A 23,238-nucleotide genomic window follows, 5' to 3' on the forward strand; every position below is an offset into this window, starting at 1 on the left:
ATGACAACAGGTATAATGGGGTTTGCATTAAAGGGTAGGGCATTCATTCATAGAGATCTCCATATACTGTATGGGCATAAAATGGACACCCGTATGCGGAGCTGATGTCTGACATCAGAGTTTTCCGGAACCTGCACGGTGTCTGCAGAGTTCTTCATATATGGGCTTAAGTGGACACAGGCAAACAGATGGTCAAAATGGGTCCTATGATAACAGGTATAATGGGGTTTGCATTAAAGGGTGGGGCATTCATTCCCTATTTCAAATTCGGCACGCGCGTTCCCCGCCGCAGCAGGTAGTGCAGTGCCTGGCCTCAACCCGACCGATACGCGATTTTCCGGAACCAGCACGAAAGGTCGGATTCTGATGTCTTACATCAGGGTTTTCCGGAACCGGCACTGTGTCTGCAGAGATCTCCATATATGGGAATAAAATGGATGCAGACAGACAGATACAGATATCTCCATATATGAGCATAAATGGACACAGGCAAACAGATGGTCAATACGGGTCCTAGAGATCTCCATATATATGGGCATAAAATGGACAGACAGATATCTCCATATATGGGCATAAAGGGACATTGTGACATCACTTCATAAAAGTCTCTGACATCACGTACACCACATGAGTCAATGGGCAAGGGCGGCCGAGCTTCTAGTAATGTTTATTAAGGTAAGCAAATCTAATGTAAAAGTTTGGGGGAAATGAAAGGAATCCTATGGAGAACATGTTGCTTGTGGTACCAGAACAACGCAACAGGCGGTGAATCATAGGAACTTTAGTTCTGTGTTTGCTTCATTTTAAATCCGGACAACTGGCCCCCTGGTGAGAGCCTATGTTTACCAGTGCAGTATGGCGGCGCTCCACTCCACGTGCCGTCCTCCTGGCAGTGGCGTGTAGCGTTGCCCACCAGCACCCCCCCAGGCAGGCAGGAGTACTGCAGCACTGAGCCGTGAGTCCAGCTGCGGGATCCAGAGACCACAGCGTTGGGAGGCACCCCGGGGTCACCACAGGAGATGGCTATAGGGAGACACGACACAAGCAAAGGGTTGAGGAAAGGGGGATGGGTGCAGGGTTAAGGCCTGTCCATACTTTCTCCGAAACCGAACTTTTCGTCGGAAAAGTCCGGTTCGTCTACAAAATGACATCACACGCAACTTCTGAAAAGCATTACCCCGAATTAGAGTTCGGAAAGCTGCACGCCGGAAAGTCAGAATTCTCTGTTGAGAAGTTCGGATTCGGAGAGAGTATGAACAGGCCTAAAGTTACTAGTGCAGTGTTTCTCAAACATTCACATTTCAAGGTCTCCCCTTAACTCTGACAGTTTACAAATGGAACCAAATGAACCCGGTGTACACCGTCAGAGTTACAGACTTGGATTGGTCAATTTAGACCCCCCCAAAAAGGAACCCACAGAGTCCCTGGAATCCACTTTGAGAACCACTGCACTGTTTATGTGTCTAGTTACCGTGGTGGAAAAGAAATCGTATTCAAAATGTACTTGAGTAAAAGTACAAAAAAGTACTTAATTAACTATTTAAAGTTATACTATGTAACTTTTTTAATAAAACAAATCTTAAAATTGTCCTAACTATTAAATCGCTTTAGTTTTAGAACACCCACTCCGTTAATTTCAGCCCCAAAAGCCTTTTCTTTATATGTTTTCTACATACCCATGACAGGGGCTGTATTTCCCGGCAAAATGATGTCATCTCCCACATGATACACTACCGGCCAATCACAGCGCCGATCATACACCACCGGCCAATCACAGCGAGTCTTGTGTCTCTTCAGAAAATAGCTTCCCTCACAACTGTGTTTACATTGGTGAAGCAATCTTGCATGCTACTCCCTCAATCCTGGTCTAAAAATGACGGGAGACGGCTCTATGGATTCGTATCGGCGAGGCGGAGGTGGTCGCGGCGGCCACGGTGGTCCGCGGCGAAAAAGCAATACCGCTACTGACCACTAGTTGAGCAGCTTCCACAGTACAGCTTTAAGCTTAATATATCTATCCCAACAATACTGTATAGTATGTCTCCCTTAAGAAAAAAAGCCCCTTTTCGACACCACACCACTCACTTGTGCCAGGTTTTCTACTACAAGGACCTGGGTAGAGTGGTGTGAAAGTGGTACTAAACATGGTACTAAAAAGTATCCAATCCAGAGAAGGTCTGAGCTAGGCCAAACAGGGACAAACACTTCATAATGACTGATCATTCACTGACTTTTCATTTAGACCACCGGTGTAATACACGATAATAGATTCAATTGTGTTATAATCACTGTTATAATCTATTATAGTGTATTTTTATCATAGTAATATATTAATACTTTATAGTGTATTATAATCACAGTTATAATCCATTATAGTGCATTATAATTGGGATAGTTGTAATACAAATTTATATTGTATTATAATCACAGTTAAAAGGGTCAATTTGTTTCTTACCAATAGGGGTACTTTTGTGTGTAATGTAGATATTTGTATGTGGTGCGGTGTAGTGTTGTGTAGTGTGGTGCTAAAGCTGCAGTCGAAAAAGGGGCTTAAGAGAGACAGAAAGAGAAAGTGTAAGCATGTCTCCCTCATACAGAGCTCTTCTCCTGTGACTTGTGCAGCAAGCTCTCTAAACACTGTTATTATTAAAGGAGTAGTTCACCCCCAAAATGACTTTTTTTCTATTGATTACTCAGGCCATGGAGAGTAGAGTTCAATAATATTTTTTGGTTTTTGTCACATTCCTAAGACAAAATTTTGATTCAAGTAAATTTACCCCCATTGATTCCGGATGGTGACCCGTTTCGAAACGGGTCACCATCCGGAATCAATGGGGGTAAATTTATTGTTATCACATTTTTGTCTTAGGAATGTGACAAAAACCAAAAAATATTATTGAACTCTACTCTCCATGGCCTGAGTAATCAATAGAAAAAAAGTCATGTTGGGGGTGAACTACTCCTTTAATGGTTCACTCTGATCAGTATCTGATCAATCACAGCATTCTGCAAATCTGTTACCTCTCCATAGCGGACTCTGCCTCTATTTACGTTGCTGTGGAAGTGGAAACCTGAAGGCTAATACCATTTCTAAATCAATAACCTGTGTCAAATGGTTCGGACGAGGGGATTGCGGGACGCAGCCAATATGGAACTGCAGCGATATTGTATTTCTGCCAAATATCTAGTCATCCAGTATCACCCCTGTCTCTCCCCCCTGCACTGCAACCATCCAAAACCTTGTCTCTGAAATGTAATCCTCTCCACACAGAACTCACTGTCTCCCTTTTTTCGTGCGCTTCTGTGCTTTGCTCTTTTGCCTCTCACCGTCATTCTGGAGCGGCTGCCCGATCATGTTTTGCATTCCACGGGTGATGTAAAACAAAAGATTCATCTGACACTGTGTCCAATGATCAGGTCCTGTTGCTATCTTGCTATTTCATGTGCACTTTTATATTGAATTGAATTGACACTCCTACCTGGCCACACCCACCGTGGGCGCGGGGGGGTAACGCGGCGTGAGCTTGTAGATCTGCTATTTTCGTATAACCAATACAAAGTGTACCTTGTAAAACGTATCTTTGTCAAATCTTTTGGGTTTATTTTCAGAGACCAAACCGTTTGTTTCCCTTGCAAAATCTGGCAACATACTGATTACACCTGCAGCCTCTTAGGACGGAAGTGACCAGATATAGAAGGAAGCAGCAGAAAAGGGCAATGGTGCTGTCCTGGAGAAGGGCCAAGAACAAGGTGAATATACGTACTCGGTGCCCCTCGGCCACCCCCACCCCCTTTGAAAACCTGGGGCCTAATAGTCCAACCAACTCCATGCTGTCTGTGATGGAGCTATCATGATCACCATACACACCTCTGGCCCCCATTCTCCCTGTAAACAGCATCCTTCTCATCTCCCTCCGTATTCTGTTCCTTTATATCTCTGTAACAGCCTCTCTTTCTCACCAACGCCTCTCTTTCTCACCAATGCCTCTCTCTCTCTCTCTCTCTCTCTCTCTCTCTCTCTCTCTCTCTCTCTCCTTGTAGCCATTCTCTCTCCCCATCCCTCCCCATCTCTCTAGTTTAATCTCTGTGATTCTATCTGCCAGGTAGCTCTCCGACAATAAAGCCTGTCACCCCAAGGGACACGCACATGCCTCTGGCTTTCAATACACATGCACACATGTAAGCACGGATGTGAGCACGCACGCACGCACGCACGCACGCACGCACGCACGCACACACACACACACACACACACACACACACACACACACACACACACACACACACACACACACACACACACACACACACACACACACACACACACACACACACACACACACACACACACACACACAGTGTCTCTCATTCTCTTTTATGATTACTTTCCTCTCCTTTTCTCCTCAACTTCCTTTCTTCCCTTCCACACCTCTTTCTCATTTCTCATCTCTATCTCACCCCAAGTCAGTCAGTGCCTCTTCAAGCTATTTCACACCTAGAATAGCTTTGCCTAGGTAAAAGAGAATATAATATATACAGTATATATGGCAAAAGTTCGATCTATTAGTCACTGGGATTCTTTTCTAATAATCCATGGAATGGGATGTACTTTCATCTGATTTGTGTAGAAGTTGTGTTAGTTCTCTCTCTTTTAATCTTCCTGTTCTTTCCAGTCTCTCTCATTCTTTCCTCCAGTCTCATCCATATGTCCATCTCTCTCCTCCTTACTCTAGTGCTATAAGTACAATCTTTATGTACTTTTACTTAGTATTTCCCATTTTTCACATACTTTATACTTCTACTCCACTACATCTCAAGGCCTTGTGGTCAGAGTCTGTGTTTCTATCTGCCAGGTAGCTCTCCGACAATAAAGCCTGTCACCTCAAGGGACACACACATGCCTCTTTTTGAATACATTTTGAACACAGGACTTTTACTTGTAAAAGAGTATATTTCTACATTGTGGTATTGGTAATTCTACTTGCGTATCCCCATTTCTCATACAGTACCTAGGCAGCGTGGGGTTGCTCGGTCCCACCGTCCATCATGCAGGCAGGTGAGCAGGGCGGAGCCCAGTAGGTAGAAGCCTCGTTTGCAGTGGATCGCCACGGTGACACCATAGCTAAAGACTTCTGGGTAGCGGAGTCCGGACTGGCGCACGCCATTCTCCACCTGACCCGGGTCCGAGCAGTTGACCACTATGACAACACAAACAGACACAACCCATCGATGTCACATAATAACAACTTGTGAAGGACATTTTTGCCAAACTTTGTTTACCATGGACATACAAAATGAACGGCCAAATAATATTACAGAAATACATACCCTAGCCCTAAATATATTAAGTATATTAGTGGACTCCTTATGTGACATATTAGTGCCCATACCAATGTTATACACATTTTACATAGTATTTCTCAGTATAAAGAAGCCTACTTGAAAGCCATACTTGAGTAAAAGTAATTAACTTAAACTGAAAGTGACCCCAGTCAAAGTCAGTCACATAAGAAAATCACTTCAGTCAAAGAGTTAACGTAGCTCACATTAAATGTACTTAAGTATCAAATGTATCTGGTGTTAATGTGTGAGTTTTATTTTTTATTGATTGATTGATTTTTATTAGTCAGAAATGTAAACAACACGTGGTACAGTCATCCATTAATGTTAAAAAGATAACACAAAAAAAACCTCTCTCTCTCCATGCTTAAGATTATCATTATCTGATTTAAACCTTTTGAATTTTTTAAATAAAGAGACTGCATAATTCGCCCCAGTACCGTTCTTTCAGGTGAACGATCTCACACTTGTGCGCATCAAGGGAATCATCCATCTCTATTCAGTCATGTTTTCATTCACACCAAAGAAAGAATGTTCCATCTACAGTACATCCATGTGTAGCTTTTATCCAATATGATTCATTTCCTCAATAGTGTCCCAGGCTGATTGATCTACCTCTTAACTGATTCATGAAAGAACAAACGCACCATGACCTTATCAGCCAGGTACTCAAACATAAATAACAAAGAAAATCTTTATGGAAACACTTCCAACATCATACCAGTTCCACTACAAAGACACTTCCGTGCCAGACCTCTTGCACAGAACACACACTGGAATATCTACTTCTTATTTTCTCAATGTCAAAATCAAAGTCTGTGAATCATTCTATCAAACATCAAAATACATAAATGCAATACATGAAACATGTGCTATTTTGTCCACAACAATGGACAGGAGGCAATTTGTCTTTATAAGAGTGGCAGATGTTCTCATCTACCGTATAATTCAATATCATGATGATGAGAAACTAGCACTAACAGAGTACATTTTGTAGATGTTGATTTGATACTTTTCATTTGTTTAATACTTCTTTGAGCACCACTGACATAGAAACATATGGTTTTTCAATAAACCTTAGAAGGATTTGAAATATTCAAAAATGTTCAAGATTTTTCAAAAATAGCATATCTACAAGCTTGCAGCGTGGCACTCGTTGCCGTGCTGTGAGCTTGTATATCTGCTATTTTTCAATAGTTAATGCACAAAATAATACATAATAATGCGTTCCCAGTCTAAATAAAGACCCCTATGAAGAACATTCATGGGGGGGGGCCGCAGTGAATCCTTGTACCCAGGGCCCAGAATTTGGTGTGACACCCCGATTTTAACCACTTTAACCATATTTTATACTTTGGCTAATCAAAAATAGCAGATGCTCAAAGCCAAAGCAAGTTGAATGATTTCGCCGTTTCTTTTCTTTTTTTTCCCCCTCCTTCACAAATCATCTATTCTGGGAGTCCCTGGCACAACATATTTCCGAGACAGACAGGGGTTCTTGACATGAAAAAAAAAAAAAGTTTGAGAACCACTGCTGTAGGGGTTTGTGCCCGACAGCGATACATCGTTCCAAAGAGTAGACAGCTGTTCTGCCTCTCTCTGTTCTGTTCCGCTTGGCTTTGTTAGTGCACTTTTTCTCTCTGCTGATCTTTTTTATTTGGATTTTCCTTCGTGGGGCTTCTATATACCGCTCCATACTTCTCTACTCCGTTTTCATTATTTCTTGAATTTGCTCCTGCCGTTCTTTGGGCTCTAGCTCTATTCATTTCTGCAGTGTTCCATTCTCCTCTGGTCTGCTCTATTCCTCTCTCTTGTGATAAGTCTCTGTTCTCTACAGATTTATGCCGAATTCATCCCGTCTGACCGCCTTTTCCTCTTCTGCGTGTCACATGGGGGGGAAAGGAAGCTCACATTCAAGTCCATGGGGGACAGCAGTGTGTGTGTGTGTGTGTGTGTGTGTGTGTGTGTGTGTGTGTGTGTGTGTGTGTGTGTGTGTGTGTGTGTGTGTGTGTGTGTGTGTGCGTGCGCGCCAGCGTGCATGCGTGCATGTGTCGGGCACCACTGTGAGAGCAGAGAAAGTTTCAGCCTCATAATTGACAGCCGCTACTGGGGCGAAAACAGAGGGAGGAGGGAGACAAAGAGAGAGATGGGGGGAGGGTGGAGAGAGAGAGAGAGAGAGAGAGAGAGAGAGAGAGAGAGAGAGAGAGAGAGAGAGAGAGAGAGAGAGAGAGAGAGGTATGGAGGGAGAGAACCAGTAAGCGAGAAAGAATTCAATGGAAACTCCAGCTGAGCAGCTTTGTAATATCGACCTGTGTGTGTGTGTGTGTGTGTGTGTGTGTGTGTGTGTGCGTGCGTGCGTGCGTGCGTGCGTGCGTGCGTGCGTGCGTGCGTGCGTGCGTGCGTGCGTGCGTGCGTGTGCATGTGCATGTGTTTCAGCATCTCCTGGCGGTTTCAGTAGAACAGGTCTTGAGAGACTTTCAGTGAAACAACCATGCATGGTTGACAAGTGGAGAAGAATGTGTTTGTGTGCCAATCTGTGTGTGTGTTGTTTGCATGTGTGTGTGTGTGTGCATGCGTGCCGTGCGCAGACTGCGCACGTGTGCCTACGTGCACGTGTGCCTGTGTGAGCGTGTGAGAGCTTGTGTGTGCTGTTATTTATGGTTTGGATTGTTTATTTATAGATGTACAGTATATACTGTATAGACTATACTGTATCTCTGGTATCTCTTTGTTCTTGTTAGCAGTGCACACTTATTTCATATCATTTCACGGTCTGCTGACAGCTGAAATGGACAAATACATAAACAACAGCAAATGATGAAAGTAATGCTGTAGATGAGTGGATGCGTATCACCAGTCATGCAGACATATGCGTGAAGGATGATGCATCTCGCTGACGTGGATTTCATTCTCATGCAGTCTCCATGTGGGATCAAGTTGTCAGTGTGCGTGCAATATCAATACAACCATTTCCATGGCTTTGCACCGCAGTTTTGAGCGTGCGGATCTGCTACTTTTGACACTTTTGTGTAACACTGTAGTGTAGTATGATCAAGTAGGGCAATAATTTACGAAAAATACAAAAAGTTAAAATACCTACAGTATGGAGATGTTTCTGACCAACAGCAATGATATACTGTAATCACATGAACCCTAAAACTGTGAAAATTCAAGAAATCTTTTTTTTTTATAGACGTTCTACAAGAGCTTATAGATCAGCTATTTTCACCATTGAGTGTAAAGTACACCAATGGTGCATAAGATGTTGAAGTATGTGGATTCTACAGCATTTAAACCAATTCCAAAAACGCCTTCTAAACAGTTTTCGGGGGAAATAAATACATAAATAAATAAATAAAAAGACACAGGTGCTGTCCCAGATGGAAGGGCATAAAGACATATTAAACACGCATAAATGTGCAGACTATGGCTGGGACAATAACTGCATTACCGCCATATATGTGTTACAATACCGTCATCACTACACATTTTTGATAATGCATGCACATGGTGTCCTGGTGGAGTGTGTAACTTGTAAGGAATTTGGATTCCTGATGAAGAACTTGTGATCGAAACTTTGGGCAGTAATAAATAATTCCAAGCTGAGAACCGGCGTGCAGACTTGATTCTTTGATGAAAGGTACTGTAAGCTTACCACACACCCAATAATAATTGCTAGTTAACTGTTACAGACTGTCTTTCAGCATACACTGCATGTTCAAGAGCTTCTGGACAGAAGAACCTAAACTTTTCAGTCACTTCAATTTGCCACACTAAGGCTCTGAGCCAGATGACAATAAGCAGCTGATGAAGTAGGATGAGGCAATATGCTGCATTTATGGAAAAGAAAATACTCAGTGTGTGTGTGTGTGTGTGTGTGTGTGTGTGTGTGTGTGTGTGTGTGTGTGTGTGTGTGTGTGTGTGTGTGTGTGTGTGTGTGTGTGTGTGTGTGTGTGTAAAAACATCTAATCTAAGATCGTGTTTTTAGATTAACATCCTGTAGCAAAGCTGACATTCGTCAACAGTGATGTATAGTGATGCAATAACATGATTTTACAACAACAAATGTTCTGCTTGTTTGTTTTTCTCTCTGCATTTCCACTGTCTTCTAAGTTATTTAAAAGGGTTTAAATGCTCCAGCAACTCGAGTTGCTGGAAATTTGAACAAGGCAGACAACTTACAGAGGTTAGTGGGACTTGTTAGGGCCACAACTATTGACTATTTTCTTATTCTATTGATAACCTTTCCGATTAATCGAATACACAATATATATCATATCGTCGTTGTCGGGTGGAAACCTTGTATGTCCAAAACCGTTCGTTTTGCATTTATCATTTAAAAAATGGTTTAAACTAGTGAAAACAGCCGATCTACAAGCACACAACGCCTCGCGATCTGCTGTTTTCACTACTTTTGTGCGACGGCCTTGTATGATGAAGCAGGGCTTTACTTTGCGAAAGAACGTACAAATTTGAAACTTGGAGATACAAGGTTTCTACCCGACAACAACGATATATATCTTACTTATGTTTGAGTTTGTTAGCATTGTCTTCGCGTGTTTGCGTGTGTGTACATGTATGTTTGTGTGTGAGTTCTACCTCTGCAGACAGGTAGCGGGCTGCTCCACTGCCCGTTGAGCCTGCACTGTGCACGTGCATTTCCATGGAGTGTGTAACCTCGGTTGCAGGTGAAGTTAACAACATCATTGAGGTTAAACTCGCTGCCATTGGTCCGTCCATTGGCTGGGTTGCCCGGGTGACCACAGGTGATGGCTGAGGGTGTGAGAAGATAACATCGTGTTCTGAGTAAAATACACTAATAATCTATAACTAAGAATGTTAATGGCATCTATATTTATAGTAGCATAAGGCGTATATTGTCAAACTTTTGGAATTGCTCACAGCGGTGTCCAAGTCCTTTTGAGGTGCCAACCAACAGTTAAGTATTCTTAACCCATTTAGTGCTCCAGACATGAACGGGTTAAATGTCCAGCGTGCCTCTCGCAGGCTCCATACGCTGCCATTCTCTTATTTTGAAGGCCAGAAGGCCATTGCGTAAACACTTCCGGTTTGACGTCTTGACGTCATTCAACGGAAGCGATCGTCACCCCATGCCGTTGCTAAAATGGCCGATCGTTGCCTTTGTTATTACGTTATTGTAGCGAGAATCTAATGCCATCCTTGGCTTTAAAAGTGTTGTTTGGAGAAAATGGACATTAAAGATGAGATCCACCGTCGGCCTCCATGTTAAGGGATTACTATTTTGTGCACGTGGATCCGTGATGATGATGAATCGGCGAGTCCAATCGTGCCAGGACTTTCCAACGGACTGTAGGGTAAGGGTGCCGGCGTTACTCTATATACAGTATTTTACGCGAGTATACTCGGGATCGGCACTCTAAATACTCGAGTATTTTTCACGAGTATACTCAGGATCAGCGTTAAATGAGTTAAAGAATAAAAGTTTATTGGGTACAAAAAAGAAAGATAAAAGACCAACGTTTTGGACAGCAAAGCTGCTTTCTTCAGTGTATTACAATCAGACTGATCCCTCTTAAATACACATCTGTGTATATTTAAATACACATCTGTGTATATTGAAGTGTCACTCAATGTTTGATTTACCCTGAAGAAGGCAGCGTGCAGTCCAACATGTTGGCCGTTTATCTTTCTCTCGTCCTCAATAAAGTTACTTTCAAACTTAATTGCGACCTAAGGTCGCAGTTTACCAAGAGAAATGTCACAGCTTGTCCGTGTCCGTGTAGACGTGTGTGTACACATTTTTAAAGTCTATGGGTTGGTTCCCTTGACACATCACTGTGACATCACATGTGATATCACAGGTGACATCACCTATGTAAAAGTCCATATATGGGTATTCCCCAGAATCCCTTTTATGCCCATATATGAAGATCCCTGATGTCATCGATATACACTATATATATATAATATATATATATATATATATATATATATATATATATATATATATAATATATATATATATATATATATATATATACACAGTATACACACACACACACACACACACACACACACACACACACACACACACACACACACACACACACACACACACACACACACACACACACACACACACACACACACACACACACACACACACACACACACATATATATCACTGGCCAGATGGCCAAGGCATGGCCCATATCTGTGTGGCTGGTTCAGATAGGGATCTCCATGTGTGGGCATAAAATATATTGTATGTTGTGATGTCATGGGAACCACTCTAACAGATTCCCATTTATGCCCATATATGGAGATCCCTGATGTCATCAATATTAAGCCCACATCTAACAGGACTTCATATGGGAATGACCATACAGTATATGAAGGAAGACAGGCCATATGTGCGGCTGGTTCAGACAGGGATCTCCATGTATGGGCATAAAAGGGATGTACTACAGTACTTGGATCTCCATATATGGGTAACTGGTCCAATATACATCACTGGCCAGATGGCCAAGAATTGCGACGGGCAAGGTTGCATGTCGCCCTGAGTCGTCTTACTAGTAGTTACCATGTAACAGACAATTGGCATATTACAGACATATTACAGAGAACTGCAATAATTATGAAATCAAATATTACTCACGGACGCAGACAGGTGTGGTTCCTGACCACCGATGATCTTGCTGGCAGATTCTGACTGACGTACCAATTAGCCGATATCCCAGCATGCACTGGTACACCACTGTATCACGGTAACTGGAACCATCTCCGCTAATGTGGCCATTGACAATAGGGTCTGGAGAATCACAATGGCCCGCTACAATAGACAAGATGATAAACACAAAAACAGAGCTTTTACCCTCAACTAGGCTTTTTTTGTTCAACGGTATATTTATAGATGCTGTATTTAGTAGCTTTAGTATACTGTACTGTACAAAGACGTAGGCTAACCCTTTCACTTACAGTATACACATGCTACTGTGCCATGTAGAGCCCCATCAGGTTAATGTACAATAACAAAACGTAACTTCACACTATGAGTAGATAAATGGGTTACGTTAAGAGGTCAAACATTTGGCTAATTATATCCGTTAATTCAATCACCCAGTATTATACTATCAGGGATACTGACTGCTGAGGCTATTTTTGTTTGTAAACAAAACCAATTATGTCTCATTTAGATGATGCCCCTTATGAGATTTCATTCATTCACGCCATTTAATCTGTTAAAACGATAGCCATTAGTCGCCATGTTGTACTCTCCATCACAAGCCACAGTAGGCTTGAACGCCATACTGAGGGGAAATTGGATGAGCTATTGCATCCCGAATCAGATTAGATTTATTAGGCAAACCAGTGCAACAACACTTGAATACTGCTTAAAGCTCTCTCGTCATTTAGAGTTGGCTGTGTTTTCGTGGCACTTACCTAGACACCTGGTCTCTGCACCACTCCACAGGCCGTTGGCACCGCACTCTCTGACATGCGATCCCACCAGCGTGTAACCATGGTTACACATGAAGATGGCAGTCGCCCCAAATGTTGTCAGTGTCCCCAGCTTTGTGCCGAATGCTGGTGAAGGCAGCTCGCCGCAGGAGATAACTAATGAATAAAATGAGAGTTTAGAAACACGGACAACAGGAGTTACAGTGTAAGGATTATGGGTCTCATGGTACAATTCTAGACTAATTAACCACTTGAACCCAATATACTCATTGACTGGGGTTCCCCTAGGCGTCTGTCCTTGGTCCACTCCCTTTTTCCCTCTACACCCAAAACGCATCGCATATCAAAGCTTGTACAGTAGACCTATATTTGCACGATCTATTTTAGCCCAAACATGGGGACGCTAGGATTCATGTGGTTAAGGGAATATAATCTATTGTACAGTATGTGGCACATTTATGAGTTTCTAATCATTTTCACAGCATAGTTGAAACGTCTTGCACTCTATTTGTGGGTTTCAATTGTAGTCCTACTGTACATCCGCCATGTTGTGGACCAACACAGGTGTTTTGATTGGTGAAGAACAGTAGTTATGTGTCAATCAGACAAATCAAACAGGAATTAAAAACTACAATTTCCAGTAGCATGTAATAGCTTACTGTAGCTATTTTCAAAATCAAGTAGCATTTACAGTAGTATTATTATTATTTTAAGTATTATTATAAAATGTAGCACACAGAAGTGTAAATGTAGACTCAGTGTCAATTTAACACTGAAATTGTACAAATGGGTCCATTTGGTTTCTAACTTTCAATCATTTAAGATGGGGATTCGCTTGCAGGACCCCTGGGGGTCCTCGGATCTCATGTTGAGAACCAGTGATTCTCAAAGTGGGGTCCTGGGAACCTCAGGGGTCCTTCAGGAGTTACGGGTCTGCAACTCTGAGAGATTACAAATGGAACCAAATGGACCCGTAAAGGTCCATTTGGGGACCCGTAAATGATTGGGGAGGTAGAGATAAAAATTATAATGATATCAAACTGGTCGGGGTCCTTGAAATGTAAATGCTTGAGTAGGGCTGTCACGATATGACATTTCAAATGACGATTAATTGTCTCTCAAATAATTGCGATTAACGATTTAATTGTGTTTTTGTCGTTGACACTTACATTTCTGTTTGGCTTGTAGGCTTTGAAGTTGCACATGGCAGATATGACGCGTAACCTAAATATACCAAGAAATTAACTCAGTCAGGGCCGGTCGACTTTTAGATCGACTATCTCACTATGGAGTTCCCTGCCAAGCGACTTTAATCGACTTTTATATAAAAGCATTGTTTAAGCTTTTAATTTGGGTTAATAGACGGAGCGGAACGGTTAGCTTACCTTCGGCTAGTATAAAGACGCAAACCATTAAAAAAAATGCGACACGTTGTGAGCTTGTGGATCTGCTATTTCCACTATTTTTTTAATGATTGAAAATATATAAACATCTTTCAACATGTACAGTAAACGATTATGACGATTATCACAAAATATTTGCGATTATGTCAAATAATTGCGATTAGACGATTATGTAATAATTGTGACAGCTCTATGCTTGAGAGATGTAGAATTGTAGATGCCATTACACTGATGTTGATGTCAATACTTACTCTTGCATGTTGCTAGATCCTGCGCTCCTTCCCACGTGCCGTTGGCAAGGCAACGCAGTGTCCTATGCCCCGCCCCTAAATAGTACCCTGCTGAGCACTCCAACATGACCATGGAGCCAAACTCCTCCGGCCAACCAGAGAGAAGATGATAGGTCATGTGATCTGACAACACCCCCTCCACACTGGGGCAGTGGACCGCTGGAAAATAGAAAGAAAAAAAGAAAAAGAAAACACAATATTATGGAGACTGGTAGGTAGACTGGTAGGTACTGGTAGTAGGTAATATATATACGTTCTATATACAGTATATACAGTATATATATATATATATATATATATATATATATTCTTCTTCTTCTTTTTTTTCTTTTTTTTCCCCCACTGTCATGTACCATTATCATTACAATTTATTTCTTTATAATTAGTGAAACTCTCAGAAAACTACAGGTCTGCTGCCACTCTTATTTATTTGAACTAAAGACCGCATCCTAATGTAATTCTCTCTTTGTCATCTCCTCTTTGACAAGAGTGCATCACATACTGTAATAAAAATAAAAAAGATATTTCAAATGTTTCATGGGATCGGAAAGCCTGCCATTCAAGGCACTACACAGTACGCACGCACGCACGCGCGCGCGCACACACACACACACACACACACACACACACACACACACACACACACACACACACACACACACACACACACACACACACACACACACACACACACACACACACACACACAGTACACACACAGTACACACACACACACAGTACACTATTACACTATTCACTATTTAAATTACTTTTTGATCAAAATGTGATAATTGTGAACAGAACATAAAGCATTTGGTAATTCTATTTTTTTTTCTATAAAAGCAATTTTAATAAAGCCATTACGTGTGTTTGCAATATTAAAAACAAGCCAAAATGAAAAATATGTTTTTCACCCTTTTAGAGAGTCATAATGGGGACATGTTTAAAGTTTCACGTCACCTATTTTCAACCTTGTCTTCATATAATTGGTCTTTAATAACACAATAATAACTCACAATAAGATGGTACATTTCTGTCTACAGATTTCTGAATGGTCCACAGCTCACCACCGAGACACAGAGCAAGTAGACAGCATTCGCAGTACAGTAGTTATGGCACCATAATAGGAAAATAGATTATGTGTTCCATTAACTACTGATGAAAAAACATTCCGTCTGTGTATTTTTATATGAGAAGTCCAATATGAATTACTTCCTGTCAAACAAAAACATGCATGATTATACGCAAGTACTAACCTATTTAACCGATAATACTGTGTATGTGTCACTGGGTTTTCAACACAGGGCTATGATTCATTATGCTAGACACTAGAGGGTGGTGCGACTGTCTTGAATGTAAAGCGAAATTAACTACTGCTGCCCCTTAACAACAATCTATGTTTAAACAGTACACCAAAAGGTTTGTCTTTAAATAGGCCCTGCACTGGCGTTGTCAATCTTTTGGATTCATTGAATTAAAGAAAACATTTAAGTCTCAAAACAGTTGTCTTGAGTTTTTTTTGCAACATTTTACAACACAGAAGCTCGAGTGGTTGTTAAGAAGAAAAAGATGTACCAAGAAAACCTGGTTTGAAGCTGAAACTGTCACCATGCTTTGGATTTTGAGGGAAAGCATAACATAATTTCCCAGGATGGTGGAGTTACACACCAATTGCAATCTACTTAACATTCTGTGGAAATGATACCAAGATGGAGGGCTGGGGGACCTCTTTGTAGATGCGACCGTCAGGTCGCAGTTACTATCAAAACCTCCACCGGCTGTCTGTCAGTCTGTCTGTCAGTCAAGTCACATCACGTCACATCACACTTTTCCCCTACTCATATCTCCATTCTCCGCCACCGTTGCCCCGATCCATGCCAAACTTTGCACACAAACACACACACACACACACACACACACACACTCCTTGGCTGCCAAACCACAACCACAACTCATTTCTCACATGGCCCTCTTCTAGCGCCACCATGAGGCAGATTCTTGCAAAACACATTTTTGGACACTGCTCCTACAGATTTTGCCCTAAAATCACACAAAGCGGTACACAGTATCTCTAGAGTCATGTCATCAACATACATCTGTCCCATCTAGCGCCACCATCAGGCCGATTTTTGCAAAACACATTTTTGGACACTGCTCCAACAGATTTTGCCCTAAAATCACGCAAAGCTGTACACAGTATCTCTAAAGTCATGTCATCAACATGGATCTGTCCCATTTTCCATATTCCCTCCCGAATGCCTACCATTGCCTTCTAAGGTTTGTGTATGCGACCTCACAGTCGCTTATCTCCTGATTACGGAGTCTTAATGGTGTTATTTTGGAAGGGTCAGTAGTTGATGTTAAAGAAGGCAGAAAGGACTACAGAGCAGCACATGGCACACTGCAAAAAAACCTACTCTAAATATAAGAAAAAAAATATGTTTTTGAGTATAAATCAACTAAAAACAAGTAAGATTATCTGCCAGTGGGGTAAGAAATTTTTTCCCGGTAAGATTTCTTGAAATAAGAAAATATATCAAGGCTTTAGGGAAGTCAGGGATTCTTAAAATAAGTTCATTAAACCCCATTCCAAGTAATTAATTAAGTCATATAAACTCAGAATTAGTTGGCAAACCTCTTCAAATAGGTTTTTCAGACTCATTCCAAGCAATATATTCAAGTCAAATAGACTCATAACTACCCGTTTAAGTCATAGAAACTCAAAATTAGTTGGCAAACTTCTTCAAATAAGATTTTCAGACTCATTCCAAGCACTAAATGTAAGTTAAATAAACTCGTAACTAGTCATTTAAGTCATAGAAACTCAAAATTAGTTGGCAAACCTCTTCAAATAAGTTGTTCAGACTCATTCCAAGCACTATATTTAAGTCAAAAAGACTGATAACTAGCCATTAAAGGTCTTGAAATCGGTGGTAAAATCCCCTTTCAAGCACAATACCAAGTCAAAGAGACTAATAACTAGCCATTAAAGGAGTAGTTCACCTCAAAATGAATTTTCTATTCGGGTCCCCATCCGGAATCAATGGGGTAAATTTACAATAATCGGATTTTGTCTTAGGAATGCAACAAATACAAACAAATATATTCTTGAACTCAAGTCTCCATGGCGTGAGTAAACAAAAGAAGAAAAGTCATTTTGGGGGTGAACTACTCCTTTAAAGGTCTTGAAATTTAAGTGTTAATCCCTTTCCAAAATACCCCAAAGCTACTCAAATAAGCGGTAAAAAGCAAATCCTGAAATGTAGTAAATAAATGAAGGCATAATGAATGTTCTCAAAATTTATTATAAAACAATTAAGTGTGAGAGTGTTACAGTAAATTGTTTACAGTAGTACATTTTTGAGTAAACACTGAGTGAATAGATTTACTAAGCACTTTTATTTCTGTCTCAGTTGAATTTACTATAGGGATAATCAAGGCACCCTGTTTCCTTCCAGCTCACCACGACCAAAGAAGCTGGGTATGTGTTTACTTTTCAGTAAACACATACTAAGCACTTATTTTTGTTGAATTTGCCATAGTCAGGGCACTCCCAGCACTTGACAATAAAGAGACCCAAACCAAACCAGAGATCAGTGTCACAATGTCTTTCTGTCCATCCGCCATGCATGCTGACACTACACCACCACAAGAGCCAGATGCTGAAACATGCCAGAAGTTGGAGATGACTGACGTCATTAAGACACCATGTACAGTGCAGCCACATCCAGCCTGAATCAGATCTGGGCCACATCCAGACTGGAATCCGATCGGTTTTAATGGTCACGTGTTGTTAATACAGATGAGATTCCAATCTGGATGTGGCCCAGATCTGATTCAGGCTGGATTTAAATTGGCTGACAACTGAATTTGCCAGAGTCAGGGCACTCCAAGCACTTGACAATAAAGTGCTCTTTACATTGTCATTACAGTATTACAGTGCTTACAGAGCAATTCAATTTTTAAACTTTGAATGGCTGCCAAGTCACTGAAGTCAGCCCGCATTTGGAGATGGCTGACGACCGACACTAAACAGTGCCCACATCAGATACTCCCACATGCGGAAACAGTTAACAAATTTAGAGATGACCGACATGACAGACGGACGGACAGAACATCTTAAGAGTATGTTCTGATCCTGGATAGGCCTAAATTTGGAGATTGCTGACTTAACACTGTAGATACGTACACTATAGAGATTACTACTTACAGAGCTTTCACATAAAACCACCAAAGCTTTAACAACATAAGGTACCAGAGCTTTAACATAATAGCGGCACTTTAACTAGCAAAAATAAAACTGCCAGAGCTTTTAACAACAAAAGGTACCAGAGCTTTAACATAATAGCAGCACTTTAACTTTACAAAAAATACAGGAGATCTTTGACACCCCCACAGTGAGAAATACAGTCACTAGCATGATTGCGATACTGCAAGCCAGTGAACATGGACAGAAGCACTGCTACCCGAAGAAACAAGGGCCAACACCTAAGCGAGGCGTCCCCAAGAAGAGACGTCGCCTCAACCTTTCTCCCAGTGATGACGAATCCAGTGGCTCAACCATCATTTTGTCCCAAACCACTGAGACCTCTGGGGATTTTGGGGAGCCCAGCACCAGATGATGGACCTGATGGCCCTGTTGCATGCAAGTAGATTTGGCTATAGGCTAAGCCTTTTTACACCAGGTACCACCTCAGAAAATGTTTTTCCAAGTACCATCATAATAACTGATGTTAATATAGGTGTGTAGCACAGTTAAAACACAAATTCATTCATTTAAGGAGTTCTCTTTTTTTAAATATATTTCCAAGCTAATAATTTCACCAGGTCATTGGACAGATGCATCCACTAGGCCTGTGAACTGATGATATCTTCAATGTTGTCATGCTAATTTAAGCACAGAGCCTATTTCAGCCTATTGCTTGATCAGAATAACAACCTGTAGTATAATGTAAATATTTCACTCTGCTTCTATGATTTCTTTTTTGGGAGACTCCAAACCTATAACCATGATTTGTGTATTGTGTTCTCGATTTTAGCGGAGGAGAGTCAACTAGTGGAGGTTGACTGTCGAAGACAGCCGTGAAGCACAGGCCAGGCATTACAAGACGCTTCAGGAATTGCTAAAAAGGCCTAAACCAAACCAGAGTGACGTGGCACAACTGCTGGAGCTCGATGCCAGGAGGGCCTTCATAGACAGCGATGAAACACTGAACAAGGAAGACAGGCCTGCAAAGATCCTTAAAGCATATCCTTGCTTCAAGGATCTTAAACATGCAAGTGAAGTGATAGGTTTACATTATACTACAGGTTGTTATTTTGATCATGCAATAGGCTGCAATAGGGGCTCTGTGCTTAAATTGGCATGACAACATTGAAGATTTCATCAGTTCACAGGCTTATAATTTGAGCGGGTCAAATTATTGGCTTAGAAATATATCTAAAAACAATAACTCCTTGAATGAATGGATTTGTGTGTTAACTTGACATTACAGCACCTGGTATTGTACTTTACAAGCACCTCTACTTTACATCAACAAATAAAATAAATAAAAACAAATAAAAAATACAGCATCCGTTATTGCACTTCACTAGCACCTCACTACTTCCCATCAACAAAAGTCTTCCACTCTGCCAAGGCTTTTTGTAGGATGGAGTGGTGTCACGGTCATGTATGTCATCACATAATATTTCTGTCTGCACGACAGACAGGAGTGTAGCCACGCACTTGGGGTACGTGAGATGGAAGGTGTAGTAATAGCCAAGTAAATAGATCAGACCGTCAATCAGCTGCTCCTCTGGAAAGATGGTGATGGGAGTGTTCCCCACAGCAACCAAACAGCGGGGCCTATCCAGGATCAGGACGGGGCTCTGGAGGGGTCTCTTCTGGTGGTAGAGATTTGGGTCTTCAGATGGCTACAGCAAAACAAAGAAAAACAATATAGAAATGATTTCAGTAAACATAAATGGGCAACTGGCAAACCGACTTGTCACTTAATAACAGAAAACCGATATAGTATTGATTTCAGTATTTTTTTAAGTCCAATGTATTTGTAGTTAAGTTCATTTAAGTTAATAAACCTTGCATAAATGCATTAGAAAATACACTTCAGAATTCCAATAAAAATAAAAAAGAATAGCAGATATACAAGCATAAAACATACCACACGGACATGTTTTGAGCTTGTAGATCAGCTATTTTGTCTATTTGGTGTGACACTCCTACCTCAAGGATGTGGAGCAACGCTTCACTGGGTCCTCCCAGCTTCTTTGGTGGTGGGGAGCTGGAGGGAAACAGGGTGCCTTGATTCTCCCTACAGCAAATTCAACTGAGACAAAAATAAAAGTGCTTAGTAAATCTATTCACTCAGTGTTGTTTACTCAAAAATGTACTACTGTAAACAATTAAGGCGTTTAGCTGACGCTCTTAATCCAGAGCGACATACATTAAGCAAGGTCAATACATCAAACTCATTGTAATCTAAGAAAAAACTAAAGTAAACAAAAATGCAATCTAACTTATAGTTAAGGTTAAAGAGCAGGTGCTATGGGCTATGATGGAGTCTGAAGAGGTGAGTCTTCAGACCACGGCAGAACCTAGAGAGTGGGTCTGTAGTTCTAAGAGCAACAGGAAGATATTACACATTTTGGGTGCCAGAAGGGCGACTTGTCTAGGACGAGTGGATGAGAGCAAAATCACTTACCTCCATCCAAAGGAAGCTGTGCTTGCCTTGTTCCAGGCAGCGTAGAACTGGACCTGGCAGCAGAAGCTATCCCACCTCTTCTTGGCCTCAGTGAAGTTAGGGTTATCCTTTGCCAAGATCCGACGTAGCTCATCTTTAACCTAGAAAAAAAGTAAAAAAAAAACAACAAAAAAAACATTGAAACAACTGCTGTATGTAGAGGTAAAAGCAAAAAGAAATCCCAAGACTGAAATGTATTTTTGGACCCATGTCCCAATATGATTTGTCGTGTCGTGTGATTTTAATTGTAGCTTGTAGATCTTTTTTTTTTTTTTCAAAGTTACATAATTATCTACCGTGGGGGAGGCTCTCTCCAATCCGACATGTCGCCACTCCGAAATTGGCTTCTTATTGTCGGAGTGGCAACACTCCCATGGGGGTTCAGGTTAGGGTTAGAGATAGGGTTAGTGTCGGAATGGAGACATGTCGGAAAGGAGACATGTCGGAGTGGTGGGATGTACTCCTACCGTGGGAGTGGAGAGAAGGAAGACGTTCTGGATCCAACAGGGCCAGATTTGTCTTGTGGATTCTCATTCTAAGTAAAGCAGATAAAACATTTACAAAGTGGTAAATAACTGACCCAATTTAAAACTCTGTCACTGATATTTGCCAAACAATGCAGTTATAATACCTCTGGGTGAATTGGAGCCCACAAGCGCTTTCTGTGGCCAAAGTCAGCCTGGCCTGGAAAAACCTCCATCAAATCCTCTTGGGTGAGGGTGCGTAGCATGTCTGTTTCTAATGTAAAGCAAAATGAACACATCAATAATATAATAACTATTAATTTACGGAATGTATGTCCATCTCTGTCTGCACTGAAACTAAACAGTGTCGTCACCATGGTAACAGCTGCATGATGAAACAATGTCCAAATATGGGCATTGACATGACACTGATATGTCTGGGTTCTCCACCATTAATTCTGAGACTCCTACACCCCTACATTTAATCAATCCCCCATATACTGTGCAAATCCCCAGGGGACTAGTTTATACCTAGTTTTGTGTTGTTTCAATACAGTATTTATCAATTTCTATTTTTATTTTTTTTGCTTAACTTCTTAGGCTTTTCTACCATTTTGAACAATATTTTTACCACTTTGAACAATATGTTTTTAAATACTTCAAATGGATAGCTACATTGACACATTGTGAGCTTGTAGATCAGCTATTTGAACCATTTAAAATGCTTTTCAAAATAGTAAAAAAAATATCCACCATGGTTTAAGTTACAATGGGATTGAATAGGAAGGGGCGTGTCTGATCAAATGAATATCAATATGTAAATAGGTGTAACTCAGAGTGAGGAGAACCTAAGTGAGTAGACTAGAGGTCTTCGGACCTGCCCGAGATCCGAAATTACCCGCGATCCGAACCGAACCGAGCCGGGTAACGGGGCCGTTTTCGAGCTTTTACCGCGGGGCGGGCCGGGGCCGGGGCCGTCTGCCCCGGTTCCCCGGGTATCTCCTGTTACCCGAGTGGAGCCGAGACAGGCCGAGATTGAAGTGAAAGTGAACGCAACAACTGCACCAAATAGATAACGCCACACGATGGCACTAAAGATGCAGCATGTAATCTGTTGCATTGGTTGTGAGAACTGAGAAGTAGAACTCACTCAGTCACAACAACACTGACTGTATCAGTTGGATTGTTATTATTATCAAAGATATTAACGTAACGTTTTGGTTAACGGTTTACAATGGAGTTGTCATTGCGTGTTGTCATGCTCTGCAGAGCAAAATGGACACTCAAAGCAGAAAGATATAATGAACAACACATGCGACAGAAAACGATAGCATTAGCATTGGCTAGCCAAAGAAGATGGATTTATTTGTATTTACAAACTGTCCGCATTGACTTACTGGTCTGGGAAAAGATCATCTTTTGGCGAGAGCGAGAGGCACAGCGCCGCTGACAGCAACAGCAGCACCGTGGCGACGTTAGGTAAGAAATATGTCTGATACAACTCTTAATATAATAACGTTGGCATTCTTTCATTTCGGGGCGACAGGTTCGGGTC

The 23,238-nt window shown here is 41.3% G+C and overlaps 1 protein-coding gene across 1 annotated transcript in view; it reads right to left on the reverse strand.

The window, feature by feature from the left end:
* LOC308288605 (CUB and sushi domain-containing protein 1) overlaps positions 1 to 23,238 on the reverse strand; it is an 803,860-nt gene that overhangs the window by 49,245 nt on the left and 731,377 nt on the right. The window contains 6 exon segments of the mRNA XM_080730076.1: positions 847 to 1,023; positions 5,010 to 5,198; positions 9,940 to 10,113; positions 11,981 to 12,154; positions 12,766 to 12,939; positions 14,438 to 14,635. Coding sequence (XP_080586202.1) covers positions 847 to 1,023; positions 5,010 to 5,198; positions 9,940 to 10,113; positions 11,981 to 12,154; positions 12,766 to 12,939; positions 14,438 to 14,635 — 1,086 coding nt within the window.

This window comes from Nannobrachium achirus, assembly GCF_963921795.1.
Source record: "Nannobrachium achirus genome assembly, chromosome: 7".
NCBI lineage: Eukaryota > Metazoa > Chordata > Actinopteri > Myctophiformes > Myctophidae > Nannobrachium > Nannobrachium achirus.